Below are 20,667 nucleotides of genomic sequence, written 5' to 3' on the forward strand. Positions count from 1 at the left end.
TCACTGGACAAAAACTCTCATTGTTCGGGAGGAGAGACAAGTATATTGTCAGTATATCAATAATCTTTGCTTACCATTTTTTGTGGCTGGCAACGGAACATTCTTGGTCCGCGACCGCAGCTCAAATTGACCATAAATATCACAGTATCCATTAGCCGATAAGCACAAACTATTCAACAATGACAGAAACCGTTCTTGTAAAACGTATTACACTATTGAATAATGCAACCAAATCATATTACAATCTTGAATAATTCAACAATTAAAGGGGTTTATTTTCTCGTCTGTAGGCTACACTCATTGCATGTTTAGCTTCAAGACAAAATCACGGCGTTGCTATAATGGCATGTCTTCAAGTACTGTAACTTTAGCCTATCAAAAACAAACTCAGATCTCAGATCTGTTCATTTGTCTTTTTTTGTCCAATGGCAGTTGTTCTCTCTTTGTCTGTGTAAAGGGTTTTAATGTTTCCATCCTCCTTAGCGCCAGGAGTTTTCCAGGGGCTTTTAAAAAACACATGACGTGATCAGAAAAATTATCTGGTGCCATCATAGCCCATATAAAACCTTTTTTTTGTACAGCTGATTTATTACTACGTCAAATGCTACAACTATAGTACAGAGTTGTTTAGGTTAGCCTACTGCCAGATCGTGAAAAACATTGGGCCCTAGGAAAAAAAATTCTCCCACCACTGTGGGACCTGTGGTGCCACCTCTGAAATCACCACACAAATGTTACAATTTAAAAAAAAATCATAGCCATCATTTGACATGTTTCTGGTGGTGAGGATGGGCTTCCATAGTTTTACCTGGCTCAGTGCAGCCAGCAGGTACTGCAACAATTTCAGAATGTAACAGACTGTTACTGCAATATTTAGTCTCAAATATTAGGAAAATGTCTATACATTTCAACTGTTTGAAAAACATTGCTCAACTATTACCATTTATACTGTAGGAGTGTTGGCCCAATTAACCAGACAATTCTGTTTACACTGCTTCAAGGGGGGCAGCTGTTGAGAGAGTGTTGTGCACTAGCTCCAGAGGTTTACATTTGAGTAACGTGTAGCCGACATGTTTACGAAAAATGTCAGGTAAGTGTGTGAAGAGGCTCTTAGCTTTGGGTTTGAGATGTATATATTGTGTATGAACTGTGGAACGTATTGTTCAATTAATCACTCATAGCCTTTAGCCAAACTGTTCTTCATTTATATTGGGTAACTTGCGAGAAAAGTTAGCATAGAGCAGGCATCATGTGCTATGATTATATCACAAGTACATTTTGTTGACATAAACAACATGTTGGTCATTACTTTTTTAGAATGGAGTATGAGAGGCACACTTGATAACCTTACACAGTTATCAGTGTGCTATCATAGAACCTATTATGATACTTAAATGGCATACTTTACTGTCATTTCAATCAAGCTTTTGCTAAAATAGTCCAGATCTAATCTCACAAATCAGCAAACGGATATCCCAACATTTAAATAATCATAATCCTGATGTTTGGATCATCATATACCACTCTTATTCCCAATCAGAACTCATACTGTATGTTAGTTCCTGATGAGGCACTAACAGGAGATGAGGACACAATGTTTACTATTAGGCTGCTATTTTTCTGTTCTAGCTACATATCCAACTGCTGCTATTACTGTAGTCAACTGTTCTATTATATCAAACTATTGTAGCTTATACAATCATATCATTTTTCTTAGAAGAACAGTTGTTATCTGCTATCTTCACTTCACCGCATAACTCATATGAGGGAAACTACTGTGACACACAATAGTAGGCAAATGTACAATATCTACCTAATGTGAATCTAACATAGCTAACTTTGCCTTGCTTTTACAGTGTGTTTGGTTAAAGGGGATTTCATCCAGAAGTGTTGGCTGGCATCAAAAGGTCAATCTTGGGGGTCATCTTGCAGGGTTAGAGGTCACTCTCTCCGTAGAGGGCAGTGGAGAAGGCGGTGTAGTCTAGAGCCCCCGCGGGTCCCCCTGGACCACTGTAGGGGGCCATCCTCAAGATACAGTACTCTGCCTGGTCAGGGGGGAGCTCCCTCCTCAGCTCCTCAACCAGGATGTAGGGCTGTGGAGGGGGGAGGAGAAGGGGTAGGGGGAGAGAATGGGCTCATTTAGAGAAGTCCGCTCTACCAAATTTTCCTAATCTGACAGAATAATATGCCTCTTTACTGTTATACTGAATTCACCCCTTCTGTGTGATTGACATGGTACACTCAATTGCCACACTCCCATTCACATTCTCTCTCTCGCACACACACACCTTATTGGCTGCCAGGATTCTGAAGGATGCCACGACCTGGTCGGCGGTGTCTGTGTCAGTGGTTTCTCTGGTCATAAAATCGATAAAGGATTGGAAAGACACCATGCCAGTGGCACTGGGATCTACCAGCATCATGATGCGGGCAAATTCCACTTCACCCTGAAAGTCAGAGACAGAGATCAGGGAGAGAGAGATCAGAGAAAGGAACACATATCTTTATTCGTCATTGCGTCATTACACATACAGTATATTATCAATACCTTTTGGTATTATTATGCATTGTTTGCATACTGTAATTCTGCATGAGCATATTGAGACTCCTACCAAATCATAACCCATGGAGATCAGACAGGCCCTAAAGTCATCAGTGTCCATCGCCCCGTGTTTCTTCTGTAGTCAGAGGTCAAGGGTCGTAGGGTGGAGGTTGGGAGTGGGTCACCGCACAGGGAGGAGAAGGGATGGGACAGGGAGGAGAAGGGAGACCAAGAGAAGGTGGATGGCAGAGCAGTGGAGATCGGGAAGGGGAGAAGGCCAAAGCTAACACAGAGAAATGGACACAGACACAACCAGACAGATGGACACAGTGACAGTAACATTAGAAGACATACTTTAGGAGTCAATTCTAAATGAACTGTCATAACAGGCCAAAGCTGCTGCCACCAACATTGTCATGCTGTAGAGCCCAACTGTCAAAATATCGATACAACTAAAAACATATGAGAGGTAGCAGCAGGTGTGGTCTACTCAAGAAGGGATGGAAGAAGGCCAAGTCATCAGCGAGAGGTCAGTCAGGGATCATGAAAGTTTAGAGGTCAGTAGGGTTGAGTACCTGATGGTCATTGCCCACATGACCCAGGCTGATCAGACAGGCCTTGAACTCCTCACTACGCAGTTTGCCTGTGTTCTCCTGGGGCCAGGTGTTAGAGGGGGTGTTAGTCACACTCAGAAGTGTCTCTCTCTCACACACATGCAAGTGTTTATAACATATAGCATTACAACTATGTGGAACCAATATCAAATACTTTGTTTTTTATAGACCTGTACATTACACTATCATACAATAGTTGTTGTATTATATTGTTTAACTATCTAAACAACCAAGCCCAGAGAGCAGTGACCGTAGTACAGTATCAACAACAATATACAGTTATCCCAGTTTCCTTACGTAGCTTCTGAATAAGAAAGGCAAGACAGGTGAGCATGATTTATTTTGTCAGTGGTATTATGCTACTTATCATGCCATTCAGGTTAAATGTTAATATATGAATCAGAGAACCGGGAGTACAGGAAGCGGAAGGAGCACTGTACCCGATCAAAGTGGTTGAAGGAAGAGCGGAACTCGTGCATCTGTTCCTGACTGATGCCCTTGGCATCACGGGTCAGGATCTGGGTCTCGATCTCGTTGATGGTGCGGGCGATGGTGGTGAGGAGGAGCTCCCAGCCCACACGGATGTGCTGTTACCATGATGCCAAGACAGGTATAGACACAGACAGGCAGATTAACCAGCTGCCAATGAAATCTCAAAGACATCCATCATCATTATCCCCCTGACCACATATAATCTTAATAGACTGCATGCAGAGACCGTCTCTCTGTGGTGGTGCTCTGCAGTACCTCCATAGTGTAGTTGGTGTGCTTGTTGTCAAACACCAGAGACTCCTGGATGAGCTGGTGGTCTCCCTCCAGCTTGTCGATGTTGGGCTTGTAGGTGACGATGACGTGCTCAAACTGCTTCAGCTGGGTCATCTGGTCCTCCAGGGTACCACCCACCTCCAGGGAGCAGTGGCCAATCTCCTGTCAGAACCACACACATGAGCAATTCAGGTTTTTGTTCCAGATACCCCTAGACCAGGGCTCTCCAACCCTGTTCCTGAAGAGCTACCATCCTGTAGGTTACAACCAGAGAGTAGCTCTCCAGGAACAGTGTTAGAGACCCCTGCCCTAGACACTAAACAGATGGCTGACTCTCTGACCTCCATCCTTGTCTGTATCCATGGTCCGATGAGGTTAGCCTGGACAGCAAACTGCCGTCTCAGCCTCTCGCTAGCATGCTGCCGGGCTAGCTCTTCCTGGAGGGAGCCTTCTCTCTGGGGAACCAGCTTCTTCACCTGGTCAGCAACATGACGACAACATATACATCAATCTGACATAGAAAGTGACTGTATATGCATGCGTGTCTCAAGTGTATGTATGTGAATTTCGAGGTCCTACCCTGTCCCACTTGGCGAGGAGTTCCTCGGTGGTGATGGTGCTATAGGGGTTGATGAGGTTGGCCTTGATGCCGTAGCTCTGGGAGATCTTCTGCACCTCCATGTGGATCCCCAGGATGGCCTGTCTCTCTCCGTCTGCCTCTGGGAGGGTGGCCTTGAACTGCTCATGGGAAGAGATCAGGCTCTGCAGGGAAGGAGGAGAGGAGAAGTTGCCGTGTTGGTTTGTACTTACAAGAACATGGCAAGTAATGGGCACTGTGTCAAAATGACATAACAGTTGTAACAACCATAGAATGATTAAAATACTAATAGCAAGCATTATGGGGCGGCAGGTAGCCTAGTGGTTAGATCATTGGACTAGTAACCGAAAGGTTGCAAGATCAAATCCCCGAGCTGACAAGGTCAAAATATGTTCCGCCACAGAACAAGCCTGTTAACCCACTCTTCCTAGGCCATCATTGAAAATAAGAATTTGTTCTTAACTGACTTGCCTAGTTAAATAAATAAAAATTATGTACCTGGACCTCATCGATAGTGTGTACAAAAAACATGTCCTGCAGATCCTCCATGGCCCCTTCCATCCAGTTGTTGAAGGGTGCTGATCTCTTGGCAAACTCCAGGAACAACTGATCAATGGTTTCCAGCAACTTCTCTGTCCTCTGGAAAACAGGAGAGAAAAAAAACACTTGTCATTAATCTCATTGACAATTCACCAACATTGCCTGTTTGGACTGCTAATCCCAGGATGCATCACATTGACATGACCCAATTGACTGCTGAGTTGGCAAGGTGGTCTGCATGGATTAGACCCCTTCCTTTGGGCAGGGAGAGGGGGCAGACAGCAGCCCATTTGAGTCAGCCTAATCCCAGGCCTGGCTGTTTGTCTTGACAAATTTGTAGGTCATGAGTGCCCAGTATGGATCAGAGGAAAAGGACTGTGGGCATCCTGCCAGCCAGATGCTGGACAGGTAACCATATCTATATACAGTGCCTTCAGAAATTATTCATACCCCTTGACTTATTCCACGTTTTGTTGTGTTACAGCCTTAATTCACCCATCTACACACAATACCCCATAATGACAAAGTGAAAACATGTTTTATTGAAAATGCAATACAGAAATACCTCATTTACATAAGCCTCTAAGAACATTCCACACCTGGCTTTTGCAACATTTGTCCATTATTTTGTAAAAATTGTTCAAGCTCTGTCAACCATTTTCACGTCTAGCCATATATTTTCAAGTAGATTTAAGTCAAAACTGTACCTCGGTCACTCAGGAATATTCACTTCTTGGTAAGCATAGATTCGGTCTTGTGTTTTAGGTTATTGTCCTGCTGAAAGGTAAATTCATCTCCCAGTGTCTGGTGGAAAGCAGACTGAACCAGGTTTTCCCCTAGGATTTTCCCTGTGCTTTTCTCTATTCCATTTATTTTTTATCCTGAAATACTACCCAGTCCTTAACGATTATAAGCATACCCATAACATGATGCTGCCACCACTATTCTTGAAAAAATGGAGAGTGATACTTAGTAATGTATTGTACTGGATTTGCCCCAAACATATAACACTTTGTATTCAGAAAAAAAAAGTTAATTTGCTTTAATTTTTGCGCCTTGTTGTAAACAGGATGCATGTTTTGGAATGTTTTTATTCTGTACTGGTTTCCTTCTTTTCCCTCTGTCAATTAGGTTAATATTGTGTTAGGGCGTGATAGTGACTTGGGTGGGTCATCTAGGTGATTAATGGTTTATGTTGGCCTGGTATGGTTCCCAATCAGAGACAGCTGTTTATCGTATGTGGAACTCTACGCACGCTGCGCCTTGGTCCGCTCATTTCAACGATCGTGACAACGACAATATTGTTGATCCATCCTCAGCCATTAAACTCTGTAACTGTTTTATAGTCACCATTGGCCTTATGGCAACTGAGTTAGGAAGGAAGGCTGTATCTTTGCAATGACTGGGAGTAATTGATACACCATCCCAAGTGTAATTAATAACTTCACCATGCTCAAAGGGTTTTCAATATCTGCTATTTTCATTTTTAACCATCTACCAATAGGTTCCCTTCTTTGCGAGGCATTGGAAAACATCCCTGATCTTTGTGGTTGAATCTGTTTTAGAAATTCACTGCTCAACTGAGGGACCTTACAGATAACTGAATGTGTGGGGTACAGAGATGAGGTAGTTATTCAAAAATCATGTTAAACACTTATTGCACACAAAGTGAGTTCATGCAACTTATGTGACTTGATGAGAAAATTATTTACTCCTGAACTTATTTAGGATTGCCACAACAAAGTGGTTTAATACTTATTGACTGACGACATTGCAACTTGTCATGTTTTATTTATTTGTAAGCAGTTCTAAAAACACAATTCCACTTTGACATTATGGGTTATTGCGTGTTTAGGCCAGTGACCATAAATCTCAATATAATATAATTGAAATTCAGGCTGTAACACAACTTCATGTGGAAAAAGTCAAGGGGTGTGAACTTTCTGAAGGCACTGTATATGTGCCATCAGTAGACTAAGTGGACCAATTACCCCACCCTCCTCAATCAGCTGTGTATTCATATCTCACCCCTAGCTATCTCAATATAATATACATGAGATTTAGCATTACTATGGGTTAAGTTGTCCTGTGAACAATCCGCCCCACCCCAAGGTAACGTCATCGACTGCCTTACCTCTTCAGCTCTCTTCTGGATTCATGGAACTGGTTCTCATTCCCACACTACCAAGCTGTACTGTGCTGGCTTACTTTTCACTTGGCACAACAGCTTAGCCAGTTTACCTTAGCTGAGAATATAACATGTCATGTCCCAAACTTCAACCCCCTTCACTCACCTCCAGAGCCTCTCTCCTCTTCTGGGTCAGTGTACCAAGTTGATCCCACAGGTCACAGATTCTCTGGCACCTCTGGTTGACAGCAGCCACATCATAATAGTCCAGCTCACTGCACAACACCACAGGCAGCATATAGGTCAATGAAGAGCAACTTCAGACGGTTTGGTTGTCACACTCTGACCATTATTTGCGTTGTTTGTTTCTATGTTTTGTTTGGTCAGGGTGTGATATGAGTGGGCATTCTATGTTGCATGTCTAGTTAGTCTGTTTCTATGTGTTTTGGCCTGATATGGTTCTCAATCAGTGGCAGGTGTTTGTCGTTGTCTCTGATTGGGAACCATATTTAGGTAGCTTGTTTTGTATTGTGGTTCGTGGGTTATTGTCTATGTCATGTTGCATGTTAGCACTCAGTTTCTATAGCGGTCACGTTTGTTTTGTTTGTTTAGTGTACTTCGTGTTTTTTCGTCCATTCATTAAAGTATGCATTCACACCACGCTGTGCTTTGGTCTCCTCAATACGACGATTGTGACATTGGTATTATTTAAGAATAATTCCAGTCGCAGTCCTTGTCAAAGCCATGATTTTAGGAATAGGACTTGGTTGGGATGATGGTTAGGAGGGTTAGAGGGTCCTTTTTTCTCAATTTCTGCCTGACTGACGTGCCCAAAGTAAACTGCCTGTTGCTCAGGCCCTGAAATCAGGATATGCATATAATTGGTACCATTGGAAAGAATACACTTTGAAGTTTGTAGAAATGTAGGTGAGTAAAACACAATAGATATGGTACGAGAAAATCCAAATATATTTTTTTTTTGAGAGCCCATGCTCTTACAATGGAACGTATAGGGGAATTATTCAATCCTATGGCTTCCACTAGGTGTCAGCACTCAATGTTCAAGGCTTCAGGCTTGTTTCTTCCAAAACGAGTAAGAATAATGAGTTTAACTACAGGGACACAGTCTTGGAAATTCGTGTGTGAGCGCGCAATGAAGAGAACACGCACCTGCTAATATTGGTTTCCTATTGAACATACATACATACTTGTTGAAACAAAGGTTAGGGGTAGATTTTCGGACTCCTATCTTGGCATGTTGAATGAGTGGATTACTCAAATCGATGGCGCCAACTAAACTGACTTTTTGGGATATAAAGAAGGGTTTTATCTAACAAAATGACTACATGTTATACCTGGGACCCTTTGGATGACAAATCAGAGGATGATTTTCAAAAAGTAAGTGAATATTTCATCGCTATTTGTGAATTTATGAAACCTGTGCCGGTGGAAAAATATTTTGATGTGGGGCGCCGTCCTCAAACAATCGCATGGCATGTTTCCGCTGTAAAGCCTACTGTAAATCGGACAGTGCAGTTAGATTAACAATCATTTAAGCTTTCAACCGATATAAGACACTTGTATGTACCTAAACGATTAATATCCCAAAATTTTATGATTATTTATTTGAATTGCGTGAATTCCAATTATTTGAATTGCGTGAATTCCCCTCCAGTTTCACCGGAAGTTGTCCCGCTAGCGGGATGCCTAGCCTGAAGATCAGAGGAAGGATCCATACTTGAGCTCCTGTGCGATGGCAGCGATCTGCTCCACCCTGTCCTGATGAGCAGCCAGGTCACTCTCAAATGACTCGTGTTTCCGTAGCAACGCCCGCACCTCCGTCAGGGTGGCCGTCTCGTAGTCCTTCTGAGATAGAATCAGCTCTTTACCTGGGTCATACGCACAGACAGCGAGAGAGACTAAGACATTAGCCAAAACAAATGCTGAAGATTTACTGACATTTTCCCATTGACAAATCTCTAAGGATTTGGAGCTAATCAATTACATTCAAACTTCAAACTCTAGACAAACCAGAAACATAAGTAAAACCCTCCACAGACAGACAGACAATCATATCCCAGACAGACCATTAGCCCAGGTCTCATGGGTGCTGGCTTTCTGGCGAAACTTTTCAGCCAGGTGGTCCAGTCTCTCAAGTCTTCGGATCTCTGTCAGAAGCCACTCCTCGTAGCCTTTCTCTGCCCCCTCCAGCCCCTGCCATGCACTGGCTATGTCCTACAGCCACACCGAGACACAAAGACACGGGTCAAAACCAGCAAAGCACCACGCTCAGTAGATATGCTATTAAAAAGGCTTTTAAGTCTATCAGCGTTTTGGCAAAAGTGCCTTGGTGTTTACCTTGGTATTTTGAATGATCTATATCCTTAGCTATCTACAACTACTGTCATTTGACTGATGACTATTTCATCAGTTTGATATGATGTTTCATTGAATGCTGGGTGTTTACACTTACAGACACCATCTTTCCCTCCGAGGGCATGAAAGCGGGACGGTTGCTGATGCGCAGCTTGGTCTGCAGGGTGTTGAAGCTGATCTCCAGCTGGCACTTCTCCTGCACCTTGGGGGGCTTGTGCATGCGGCGGTAGTCTCGGAAATCTTCCAGCTTTCTCTGCATCTCAACCATGTTCTTCTCTGCAGTCCTGTTCTCCAACCATGGGGTGGTCCGGCGGATCCACTCCAGTAGCTACAAACACAGTGGGTGGTGATGGGGTGGAGCTTCATTTGCGGTTCATTTGTTGTCATTCCTCTCGATTTAGTTAAGTAGGAATTCGACATTGAATTTGATTTAAATACTGTGAAATTCCATTCCTACAAGTTTGTGTAAGACAATTTACTTTTTGAGTATTCAGATTGGGGTAGCAGTAGCTCTCCTAAGAAAGTTGACCTATATGAAAGCATACGTCCAAATGTATGCTTCTGTTTTGCTTTACCTCGCTGGCCAACCTCTCGTATTCCTCCATCAGTTTCTCATTCTCCTGGTTCACACCCAGCACTTTACAGATCCTGTTGGCTGCCGTTTCAGCCTACCAAGGGGAGGGAGGAAAGAGAGGTGAGGGGTCAAAGATACGTGAGGGGAGAGGAGAAAGAGAGGTGAGGGGAGGGGGGAAAGAGTGGTGAGGGGAGAAGGAAAAGTGAGGGAAGGTGGGAAAGAGATTTGAGGGGAGGGGGAAAGAGAGGTAAGGGGAGGGGGAAAGAGTGATGTGGGGGAGGGGGAAGGAGTAGTGAGGGGAGGGGTAAGGAGAAGTGAAGGAAGGGGGAAAGAGTGGTGATGTGAGGGGAGGGGGAAGGAGAAGTGAGGGGTGGGGAAAGAGTGGTGAGGGGAGGGGGGTAGGCATATGGTAATCATCATCAATTGGTTTAGGAAGTATTGTACCCACAACACATTGAATTCAAAAACTTAATTCAAACTGTTCATGGTGCAAGCTGTATACCTGCTCGGCTCCAGCAAATGCATGATAGAAGCAGGACACATAGGTCATGATAGCTCTCTCATCAGGCTTGGGGGTGTTGATGATGTCTACAGAGGGAGGGAGGGACAGAAGAGGGTGACAGACAACAAGTACAAAAGGAGGAAGATAGGGAGGGTGGAGACAGGAAACACAAGAGCACTGACAGAGGAAAAGGACCACAGATCGACTCCAAACCTGAACATCTTAGCGCAGGGCTATCCTGGAGGGAAGGTGGGGTGGTCTATGGCAAAGAGATCTAAACAAGGACCAGGTCACGTTGTATCTAGGACTACACAGCATCAATGTCCCCTCACCTTCTGTACCACTGCAAATGTGTGATACAAACTGGACATATAGGTCATAACAGTCCTGTCGTCTGGCCTGGCTGCGCTTATAAAATCTGTGTGGGGAGACCAGGCACATAGGACTTCATCATTACAATGTGCATACAAGTACAGACAATCTTCCTGGAAATCTCTTCCAGGCAATCCTGTAACAAAACCCACAGTCTGACTCCCACCATTACAGTACCAGATAAGATGGTTTATGTTTTCATAATGAGCAGAATGATATGCCTATAGCTAATACCGATTTTCAAAACTTTGTTTCCTTAGAAGACATTACCTTCTGCATCCAGCATCTTGGGAATATCCAGGTGCTTCTCTGCTATTTCAAACGCCAGGTTCAGGTTCCCCATGGGATCATCCTAGAAAATTATAAATATTATAGAAACATACTTTCCAATTAAACGAATAAACAAAGTAATCTTCTCATTTACTTTTTATATGAGAAAACATGTGCATATGTACAGTATTTGAAACCCGTTTACAAACTGTCGTGTATCCAGTGATGGAATTAACCATCAGGTGACAGACAGTCAGTCAGTAAGTGCCTCCTCACTAATGGGGTAGGGTGAGTCAGTGTGTTTAGTGGGAGGAGAGGGCTCATGCTGCTGCTATTGTCCTAAGTCTGTTCCACTGATGCCGGCCGAGGGGAAAAGGCCTGTTACAGGACAGTGGCAGCTGCAGAGATCCAGGGCGGGCAGATACCCATGAGCCTGTTCCCCACACAGAGACATTTCAGCAAGCTAACACTGAGGGCTTACTGAGCCTGCTCACCTGGAGCCAGACATGACAGCTGACAGGGTCTGTCTAGGCTCAATGCACTCGTGGGAGTGTTGGGGGGGCAGAGGGGCATATAAAGGTGATTCTGATATAGGTGTGTGTGTGTGTGTGTGCGTGTATGTACGAGAGAGGGGGGACTCCTCTACTGAAACCCAAAGCCTCTGGCTTTCCAAAAGATTTGGGTTCCACTGATCTATCCATTTTCCTGTCTATTTCCAAAGAACCGTGAATAGATTGATTGCCCTATAAAGAGCAGTACCAGGCACAGGTATCTGCCAGCCACAGCTGAGGTAAACCATGGGCTCTCCTGGGATGTGACTCACATTTCTCTGTCTATTCCCAGTCAGGACTAAGTCAGTTCAGGATGGAGATGTAAATGTCAGTCACTATTAAAAAGACCACAGCTTACATGGTGTAAGGAGAGACATGTATATTCCACACTGTGGCCTACTCTTTACATGTACACATTTTATTTGACTAAATGTGTCTATACACAACACCTGAACACCGATACACCAATATACTCTTGGACTCTAATGAACGCACTACAGTGACCCAGTCTACCAAAGGATATGCCTAGAACAGCATACAACTACACAGTGCACACGCAATTCTACACACAACATAGTCTACTTTTTATTTACACATACGATACCTTCAGATTGTGATAGTTGATTAGATCTGGCCTGTGTTTGTGTATCAGGGCGCAGAAGGCTAAACCGTCCTTCCAGCTTTATACAATGGTGGGCCAGGTGAGCATGTCATTAAGACAGTGAATGCAGACATCAGTAAGGAGAAATTGGGAGAGTTAAACATAACAAAGCACTCTATCTGCTTCTCAAAAGTCAATAACTTTCTGTTAATCCACGCTGTGGGAAAAGACTGTGGAGTTATTACTCTGGACATAGGGAACCCAACTCTGTTAGTATGTGGGAGGCACTTGACACCATCATGGTTAGTGTTTGGGACACACAAGAGACCTTGTTGAGCTTAGCGTAGTCGATGAGGTCAGGCCTGTGTCTGTGAATCAGGGCACAGAAGGCCAGTCCGTCCTTCCAGCTTCACCAGCAGGCAGCAGAGATAACCAGGTCAGAGGTCAGAAGTCAGAGTTGTATGATAACTGAGTTTACCAGTGCTGGTCCTAGAGAGCTACAGTGTTTGCAAGCTTTGCCTATCTTATCACTTAGTACTAACACATTAGTACAGAATATAATAAAATAGAAAAAATACATATAAGTCAAAGCCTAAAAAGTGTTCTCACCTAACATGGAAGTTCTGGACATTGACATTCCTGTAGGGGGCAGTCTTTCTCTGGCACCACAAGAGAAGGCCTTCCTTTGCAGAGGTTTCTGAGAGGAGAGATAAATAGTTCTTCAACAGCTCTATTCCCCAGTGAGATCTCTATTTCATTAAACCAGGAAGTCAATACAGATCATCTCTTTTCAAGGGAGACCTGGCTAAGAAGGTAGCTGCAGTATAAAAACACTGTGTATCCATATGCAGGACATCATCTATTATACAATGGTAATAAAGGCATCTTTTTAAGTATCCTATTTTGTTTGAATTGTATCTTACCTTCTACAGAGATGTCCTGGATGGCAAAGCGGAGGATGATGGTCCATATCATTCCAAGTGTCATCTTAATGTTACCATCCACAATTTCTGAGGGGAAAACATCCAATTACCATCAGATCATTCACATAATTAGAGTGGGAACTGCAAAAAGATAATGGGGTGGCAGGTAGGCTAGCGATCAAAAGTGATGGGCCAGTGACTGAAAGGTCGCTGGTTTGAATCCGTGAGCCAACTAGGTGAAAAATCTGTCGTTGTCTCCTTGAGCAAGGCACTTAACCCTAATTGCTCCTGTAAATTACTCTGGATAAAAGTGTCTGCTAAATGACTAAAATATAAAATAATGAATGGATTAATCAAATCAAAAGATACTGAGCTGCCTGAACATGAAGTACTGCCTGAATAAAACATCACCTTCAGCTCCAATCGAGACAAGTTTCACTCCTTTGCTGGTGATGAAATCTAAGGCTTTGTTGACGTTGGCAATCTTATGAAAACGCATCTTCCCTCTGTCAGGCTTGGGTAACCTCTCACCTGGGAGAAACAAACAGCATAAAACTCGAAGTTGAATGACTACCAATCAATGTATTCAACTACAGTATGTATACAACTACATATTCAACAAACATTACCTGAAATAACTTCCAAGAGAAGCATGAGTTTGAGGCCATTCCTAAAGTCGTCCTCAATGTTCTCAATCTGTGTTCCTGCTTTCCTCAGGTGGGAGTTACACCAGGCTGTGAAGGTCTACAAAGGAAATTATATTTTGGTGAGTAGAATACAAATAGTACAATTTAATTTTCACATAACTTTGATGCAGTGAATTCAAATTAGGATGGGGTTGAGCATTGATGATAGAGACTTCCTGTGAGCTCATCAGAGAACCTTGAGTGAGTTTTCCATCAATGGTCTTATTCATCTAAAGTAGAATGTTCCACGTTTTAAAACTTGAACGGTGAATTTGACATGAACTTTTCCAATTGGAAGGATCATATACGCTTCCCATTTGAAAGTGTTTGCCAACCAACGTTATGAATGTAGCTACCTCCCCAATTTCTTTCATCACAATATGGATTTTTGTCCATATTGCCCAGCTCTGGTATATAGCCTGGTTGTAAACATACAAGAGAACAGCTTAGCAGGACTTAGCCGGAGGTCATAAATTGTGATGACTCTGGTCCCTGTGGCAAGTGCCACATATTGAGATGAACCTATTTGTTGAACCCCTTGGTTTAAAATAACACTTTCCCTCCAACCAACCTAGTGCCTATTGTAAAGGATAAAATAATTTGTGCTCCCACATACACAGGAATTTGATTTTAATTATGTGTTCATGCTTTGTACTGTATCATTATGCAAGACTTCAACATGAGCACTCTCTCCTGCTATGTTTATATTAAGTTATCTCACAACAGCAAACAGAATGCAAAGGCAATCAACACGGTACAGTTGAAAGCCCTGAGCAGACCCCAGCTCACTTTCCAGAGGATATAAGGTGTTCAATTTAGCATGCTCTGGTGGTCCTAGTGATAAGAGACAGGGAGAAAACATTTTCACTGAATATCAAGATGAGATGAAAATGCCACATGCAAACAGTGCACTCTTCTCTCACGTGATTCTCTTTGCAAAGAAAAGAGACACACTTTTACAAAAATGTTAACTACTGTCGGGTAAATCAAAAATGCTAAGTGGAGCTGTTGCGATATTGCTTTCCCAATCTATCCAGCCCTTCCAGGTATGTGAATACCGAAAGAGCAGAGGCTAAAACGGGTGGAGGGCTATGGGACTAATTTGAAACACCTAAATATGTCATTTCTTGGATGTGTCACAAACTGGGAGTGATCTAAAGTAAATTGAATGGGATACTTTGAACATCTCTTCTCAAAAGGCCTCAGTGGATCAGCCTCAATTAGACTCCTTACAACAACCAGGAATGTGATTTCTAAATCTGCCTCCAGCTTCCATCTACAGTGTTGATGGTACTGTGTGTAAACACAGGGAATGTTTGTAGGCTTTATTGACATGCTGTGTTCTCAAGCCATTCCAGTTCACGCAGCATGACTGGGAGAGTGATCCTCTGGCCCTTAAGTTCTTATAGCACATAGCCTGGTCCCCCAGAGGCTGTGGGTTAATGTCACCCATCTGGAGAGGCTGCCCGGTGGAATGCCTGTCCAAATTAGGAATATTAGAGGCTTTGAAACAAAGGCCGCATTCCACATGACAAAAGAGACCAAAGTGTATGTGACATTGAACGGCTGCCTCCTCGTTAGAACATGGCTGGCCCTCCAGACCCGACCCCGCCAGAGTTGCTGACCCCCCCACCCCTTTTCCCCCTCCATCAGCCCTGACGATCAGAGCTAAATATATTTATGAATCATGTCCAATGAGGACCACCCGTCATTGAAGTAGCTGAGCATTTGTGGCTTTATGGGGTGTGTTCCGGAGGTAAAGAATCTAAGTTCAATAATGTTTTGTAAGGTGTCTAAGAATCCTACATTTATTTGATGAAAGAAAAATAGGTGATTTTACTAGATCATTTCAAACTTGTTCAAACACCTGAGGCTGTTTCTTCATTGTTCTTCTTGATTCCAAGAATGTCTTATGTGCCAAGGTTATTTTCACGACACCAGGCCAAATCAGTGGGTGGCATACCTGGTTGTGTCAGGTGGAACACCTAGCATGTGCTACAACATTGTAGCCTAATGGGCATGTTAGGATACTGTATAAAGGTAAGGACAGTTCAGGGTGTCAACAGGTCTTATTCAAGGGCAGCCCTGTCTTCCCCTGTGGCTCTTACTGGGTAATAGGATTAAAGTTAAGGGAAATTATTAGAAAAGATAATATAGAATCCTACTTAAGACGCCAGAGAAGATACTGAGAACTGAAACAAATCCCACGTGGTCAAAATTGCTATCCAACTATATCAGGCAGAAGGCCCTCAGTAGGCACATGCAGTTGAAGTCGGGAGTTTACATACACCTTAGCCAAATACATTTAAACTCTGTTTTTCACCATTTCTGACATTTAATCAGAGTAAAAACTCCCTGTCTTAGGTCAGTTAGGATCACCACTTTATTTTAAGAATCTGAAATGATTTATTTAAGCTTTTATTTGTTTCATCACATTCCCAGTGGGTTAGAACTTTACATACACTCAATTAATATTTGGCATTGCCTTTAAATTGTTTAACTTGAGTCAAACGTTTTGGGTAGTCTTCCCACAATAAGAATTTTAGCCCATTCCTCCTGACAGAGCTGATGTAAATGAGTCAGGTTTGTAGGCCTCCTTGCTCGCACACAGATTTTCAGTTCTGCCCACAAATTCTCTATAGGTATGAGGTCAGGGCTTTGTGATGGCTACTCCAACCTTAACTTTGTTGTCCTTAAGCCATTTTGCCACAACTTTGGAAGTATGCTTGGGGTCATTGTCCATTTGGAAGACCCATTTGTGACCAAGCTTTAACTTCCCGACTGATGTCTTGAGATGTTGCTTCAATATATCCACATAATTTTCCTGCCTCATGATGCCATCTAATTTGTGAAGTGCACCAGTCTCCCCTGCAACAAAGCACCCCCACAACATGATGCTGGCACCCCCGTGCTTCAAGGTTGGGATGGTGTTCTTCAGCTTTCAAGCCTCCCCCTTTCTCCTCCAAACATAATGATGGTCATTATGGCCAAACAGTTCTATTTTTGTTTCATCAGACCAGGGGACATTTTGCCAAAAAGTTCCATCTTTGCCCCCATGTGCAGTTGCAAACTGTAGTCTGGCTTTTTTATGGCGGTTTTGGAGCAGTGACTTCTTCCTTGCTGGGCGGCCTTTCAGTTTATGTCGATATAGCTCTCGTTTAACTGTGGATATAGATACTTTTGTACCTGTTTCCTCCAGCATCTTCACAGGGTCCTTTGCTGTTGTTCTGGGATTGATTTGCACTTTTCGCACCAAAGTACGTTCATATCTAGGACGCGTCTCCTTCCTGAGCGGTATGACGGCTGCATGGTCCCATGGTGTTTATACTTGCGTACTATTGTTTGTACAGATGAACGTGGTACCTTCAGGCATTTGGAAATTGCTCCCAAGGATGAACCAGACTTGTGGAGGTCTACAATGTTTTTTCTGAGGTCTTGGCTGATTTCTTTTGATTTTCCCATGATGTCAAGCAATGAGGCACTGAGTTTCAAAGGTAGGCCTTGAAATACATCCACAGGTACACCTCCAATTGACTCAAATTATGTTAATTAGCCTATCAGAAGCTTCTAAAGCCATGACATCATTTTCTGGAATTTCCCAAGCTGTTTAAACGTCTGACCCACTGGAATTGTGATACAGTGAGTTATAAGTGAAATAATCTGTCTGTAAACAATTGTTGAAAAAATTACTTGTGTCATGCACAAAGTAGATGTCCCAACCCGACTTGCCAAAACTACAGTTTGTTGCCAAGAAATTTGTTGAGTGGTTGAAAAACGAGTTTTAAATGACTCCAACCTCTATGTAAACTTCTGACTTCAACTGTAGGTCTTCTTTAGCATGCCCCTAAAATAAATATTTGTTTTGCCTTGTTAAAACAAGATATTTGAGGTACAGTTCAACCTCTTCCAGAGCAATAAAGTTTGGGGAAATGGTGAAATGCTCTGCTGACAAGTATTTTTCAACCCGCTCATACAGACCAAGTGCACAAATATTATAATTTTTGTATGTATATACATTACAAGTCAAAGGTTTGGACACACCAACTCTATCCAGGGTTTTTCATTATTTTTACTATTTTTTGCATTTTAGATTAATAGTGACTACATCAAAACTATGAAATAACACATATGGAATCATGTAGTAACCAAAAAAGTATATTTGAGATTCTTCAAAGTAGCCACCCTTTGCCTTGATGACAGCTTTGCACACTCTTGGAATTTTCTCAACCAGCTTCATGAGGTAGTCACCTGGGATCCGTCTTGTCAAAAGTTCATTTGTGGAATGTCTTTCCTTCTTAATGCATTTGAGCCAATCAGTTGTGAGGTGACAAGGTAGGGGTGGTTCACAGAAGATAGCCCTAATTGGTAAAATACCAAGTCCATATTATTGCAAGAACAGCTCAAATTTGCAAAGAAAAATTACAGTCCATCATTAATTTAAGACATGAATGTCAGTCAATATGGAAAATTTCAAGAAAACTAACCATCACTATGATGAAAATGGCTCTCATGAGGATCGCCACAGGAAAAGAAGACCCAGAGTTACCTCTGCTGCAGAGGATAAGTTCATTAGAGTTACCAGCCTCAGAAATTGCAGCCAAATAAATGCTTTCCAGAGGTAAAGTAAAAGACACGTCTCAACAGCAACTGTTCAGAGGAGACTGCGTGAATCAGGCCTTCATGGTCGAAAATGCTGCAAAGAAACCACTACTAAAGGCCACAAACAATAAGAATGGACTTGCTTGGGCCAAGAAACATGAGCAATGGACATTAGACCGGTGGAAATCTGTTCTTTGGTCTGATGAGTCCAAATTTGAGATTTTTGGTTCCAACTGCCCTATCTTTGTGAGACGCAGAGTAGGTGAACGGATGATCTCCGCATGTGTGGTTCCCATCGTGAAGCATGGAGGAGGAGGTGTAAGGGCTATTTGAGCAAGGAGAGTGATGGAGTGCTGCATCAGATGACCTGGCCTCCACAGTCACCTGACCTCAACCCAATTGAGATGTTTTGGGATGAGTTGGACCGCAGAGTGAAGGAAAAGAAGCCTCAGTATATGTGGGAACGCCTTCAAGACTGTTGGAAAAGCATTCCAGGTGAAGCTGGTTGAGAGAATGCCAAGAGTGTGCAAAGCTGTCATCAAGGCAAAGGGTGGCTACTTTGAAGAATCTCAAATATATTTTGATTTGTTTAACACTTTTGTTTGGTTACTACGTGTTATTTCATAGTTTTGATGTCTTTACTATTATTCTACAATGTAGAAAATAGTAAAACAAAAGGTTATTATGTCTTCCTTTCGAAATGCTCATCGCAGCGGGAAGAAGGGGTGCACTGCACCACTCGGGAGCCCATATATATATCCCAAGTGGTGCAGTGCTCTAAGGCACTGCATATCAGTGCAAAAGGCGTCACTACAGTCCCGCATCCAGCCGTGATTGGGACTGGGTTTGGCCGGGGTAGGCCGTCATCTTAACTGACTTGCCTAGTTAAATATAGGTTACAAATTGTGATTTATCAGGGGTGCTGCAGCACCCTCATGACGGATACTGATTTGGGGGCCTAATATTCAGATGCTTGGAACAGTATTCTGTGGTTTCAATAAACAAAATAATTCCACACTAAGGACACTGGATTAACCTACTATAATGCCTTTTGGTCTCGACACTAAAATTAGATATAGCATCCATTTTAATCCCAAGGACGTCATCATGTGTTAGAAGCATCTGTTGACAGTTCTCATTCCTCGCGTATCAGTGGAATGGCAAGTTAAGAGCCGCTCATTGAGCTATTGTTAGCTGGTACCCACCGCATCCGTCCGTCAATATTCCCGTCAACTGGAGCCAAGACAGACCCCCGGCTCCGGCTGAACCAAATACCAGGAACAAGAGACAGAGTTTTGAGCCTGCGCTCAACGTGAATAATTCAATATTAAATAAATAAAACAATGGAAATGCAAACAAATGTTAATTTGCTCTCATATGAACTCCCAATCACGTGCGTAAAATAGTCCTACTGTACTGCGTAAAGTTAATTTGTTAAATTGGTTATCTGCAGGTCATCTTCTCTTGATTTACCTTTCTTTGCTGTTTTTCCCAGGCAGGGTCCAGCAACATGTCCCGGTCCCACTCATCCTCCTGTATCATGTAGTCCTCCTCATCCCCGAATCCGTTATTATAATGCACTGTCGTCTCTATTTCGGTCATCATTGCGTCTTAAGTCTTTGTATTCTCCCAAATTCAATTAGTTTTTGTCTTCCAATATCCTTATGTATTTAGACTGATAATTTAATATTTTTTCTGGGCTGGGTAACTTCCTCTGTCTCCCTATCTTTCTATTTGACTCCCTCTCTCACACGCTTGCCGGTGTTCGGTCTGGCCGCAGTTGCCACAGTGGAACAAATGCTGATAGCAATTAGTACTGACAGGTCACATGACAGGCACGCAGGGCTCTATACACTTAGAGGAAACACTCTTATCACGCCACTTCGATGTAGCCGGTTAGGGAAACGTATAAAGCAGGTTAGGAGACTGAGGTTAAAGTTAGGGAAAGGGTTAGTGAAAATGCTTCCCTAACCTGCTACGAATATCACTTTGTATCGAAGTGGCGTGAAAAGAGTGTGCCCCATCA

At 42.9% G+C, this 20,667-nt stretch overlaps 1 protein-coding gene across 3 annotated transcripts; it reads right to left on the reverse strand.

The window, feature by feature from the left end:
- Positions 1-1,189: 1,189 nt before the first annotated feature.
- LOC115135053 (alpha-actinin-2) lies at positions 1,190-20,439 on the reverse strand. Of its 3 annotated transcripts, XM_029669275.2 has the most exons (22): positions 20,115-20,439; positions 13,986-14,100; positions 13,768-13,887; positions 13,357-13,443; positions 13,043-13,130; positions 12,762-12,840; positions 11,282-11,363; positions 10,640-10,725; positions 10,139-10,231; positions 9,661-9,891; positions 9,275-9,422; positions 8,926-9,076; positions 7,354-7,462; positions 5,018-5,158; positions 4,501-4,683; positions 4,263-4,397; positions 3,904-4,083; positions 3,597-3,743; positions 3,118-3,195; positions 2,613-2,678; positions 2,289-2,447; positions 1,190-2,093 (listed from the first exon to the last, which is right to left on the reverse strand). In XM_029669275.2, exons 1-22 carry the CDS (start codon positions 20,244-20,246, stop codon positions 1,935-1,937), a joined length of 2,769 nt encoding a protein of 922 aa, XP_029525135.1. In that variant the 5' UTR covers positions 20,247-20,439; the 3' UTR covers positions 1,190-1,934. The 3 variants fall into 3 exon arrangements, with proteins under 3 accessions (XP_029525135.1, XP_029525133.1, XP_029525134.1); XM_029669273.2 differs by lacking the exon at positions 3,118-3,195 and having other exon boundaries at positions 8,926-9,106; XM_029669274.2 differs by lacking the exon at positions 3,118-3,195 and having other exon boundaries at positions 20,115-20,438.
- Positions 20,440-20,667: the final 228 nt, after the last annotated feature.

This window comes from Oncorhynchus nerka, linkage group LG10, assembly GCF_034236695.1.
Source record: "Oncorhynchus nerka isolate Pitt River linkage group LG10, Oner_Uvic_2.0, whole genome shotgun sequence".
NCBI lineage: Eukaryota > Metazoa > Chordata > Actinopteri > Salmoniformes > Salmonidae > Oncorhynchus > Oncorhynchus nerka.

Bases quoted from the DNA above. Each gene is read 5' to 3' on its own strand.
- LOC115135053 (XM_029669275.2), bottom strand. From the start codon at position 20,246: ATGATGACCGAAATAGAGACGACAGTGCATTATAATAACGGATTCGGG. The intron at 13,888-13,985 runs GTAATGTTTGTT...TGTTTCTCCCAG, and splicing joins TCTCTTGGAAGTTATTTCAG to GTGAGAGGTTACCCAAGCCT. The intron at 9,892-10,138 runs GTAAAGCAAAAC...CTGTGTTTGTAG, and splicing joins ACGAGAGGTTGGCCAGCGAG to CTACTGGAGTGGATCCGCCG.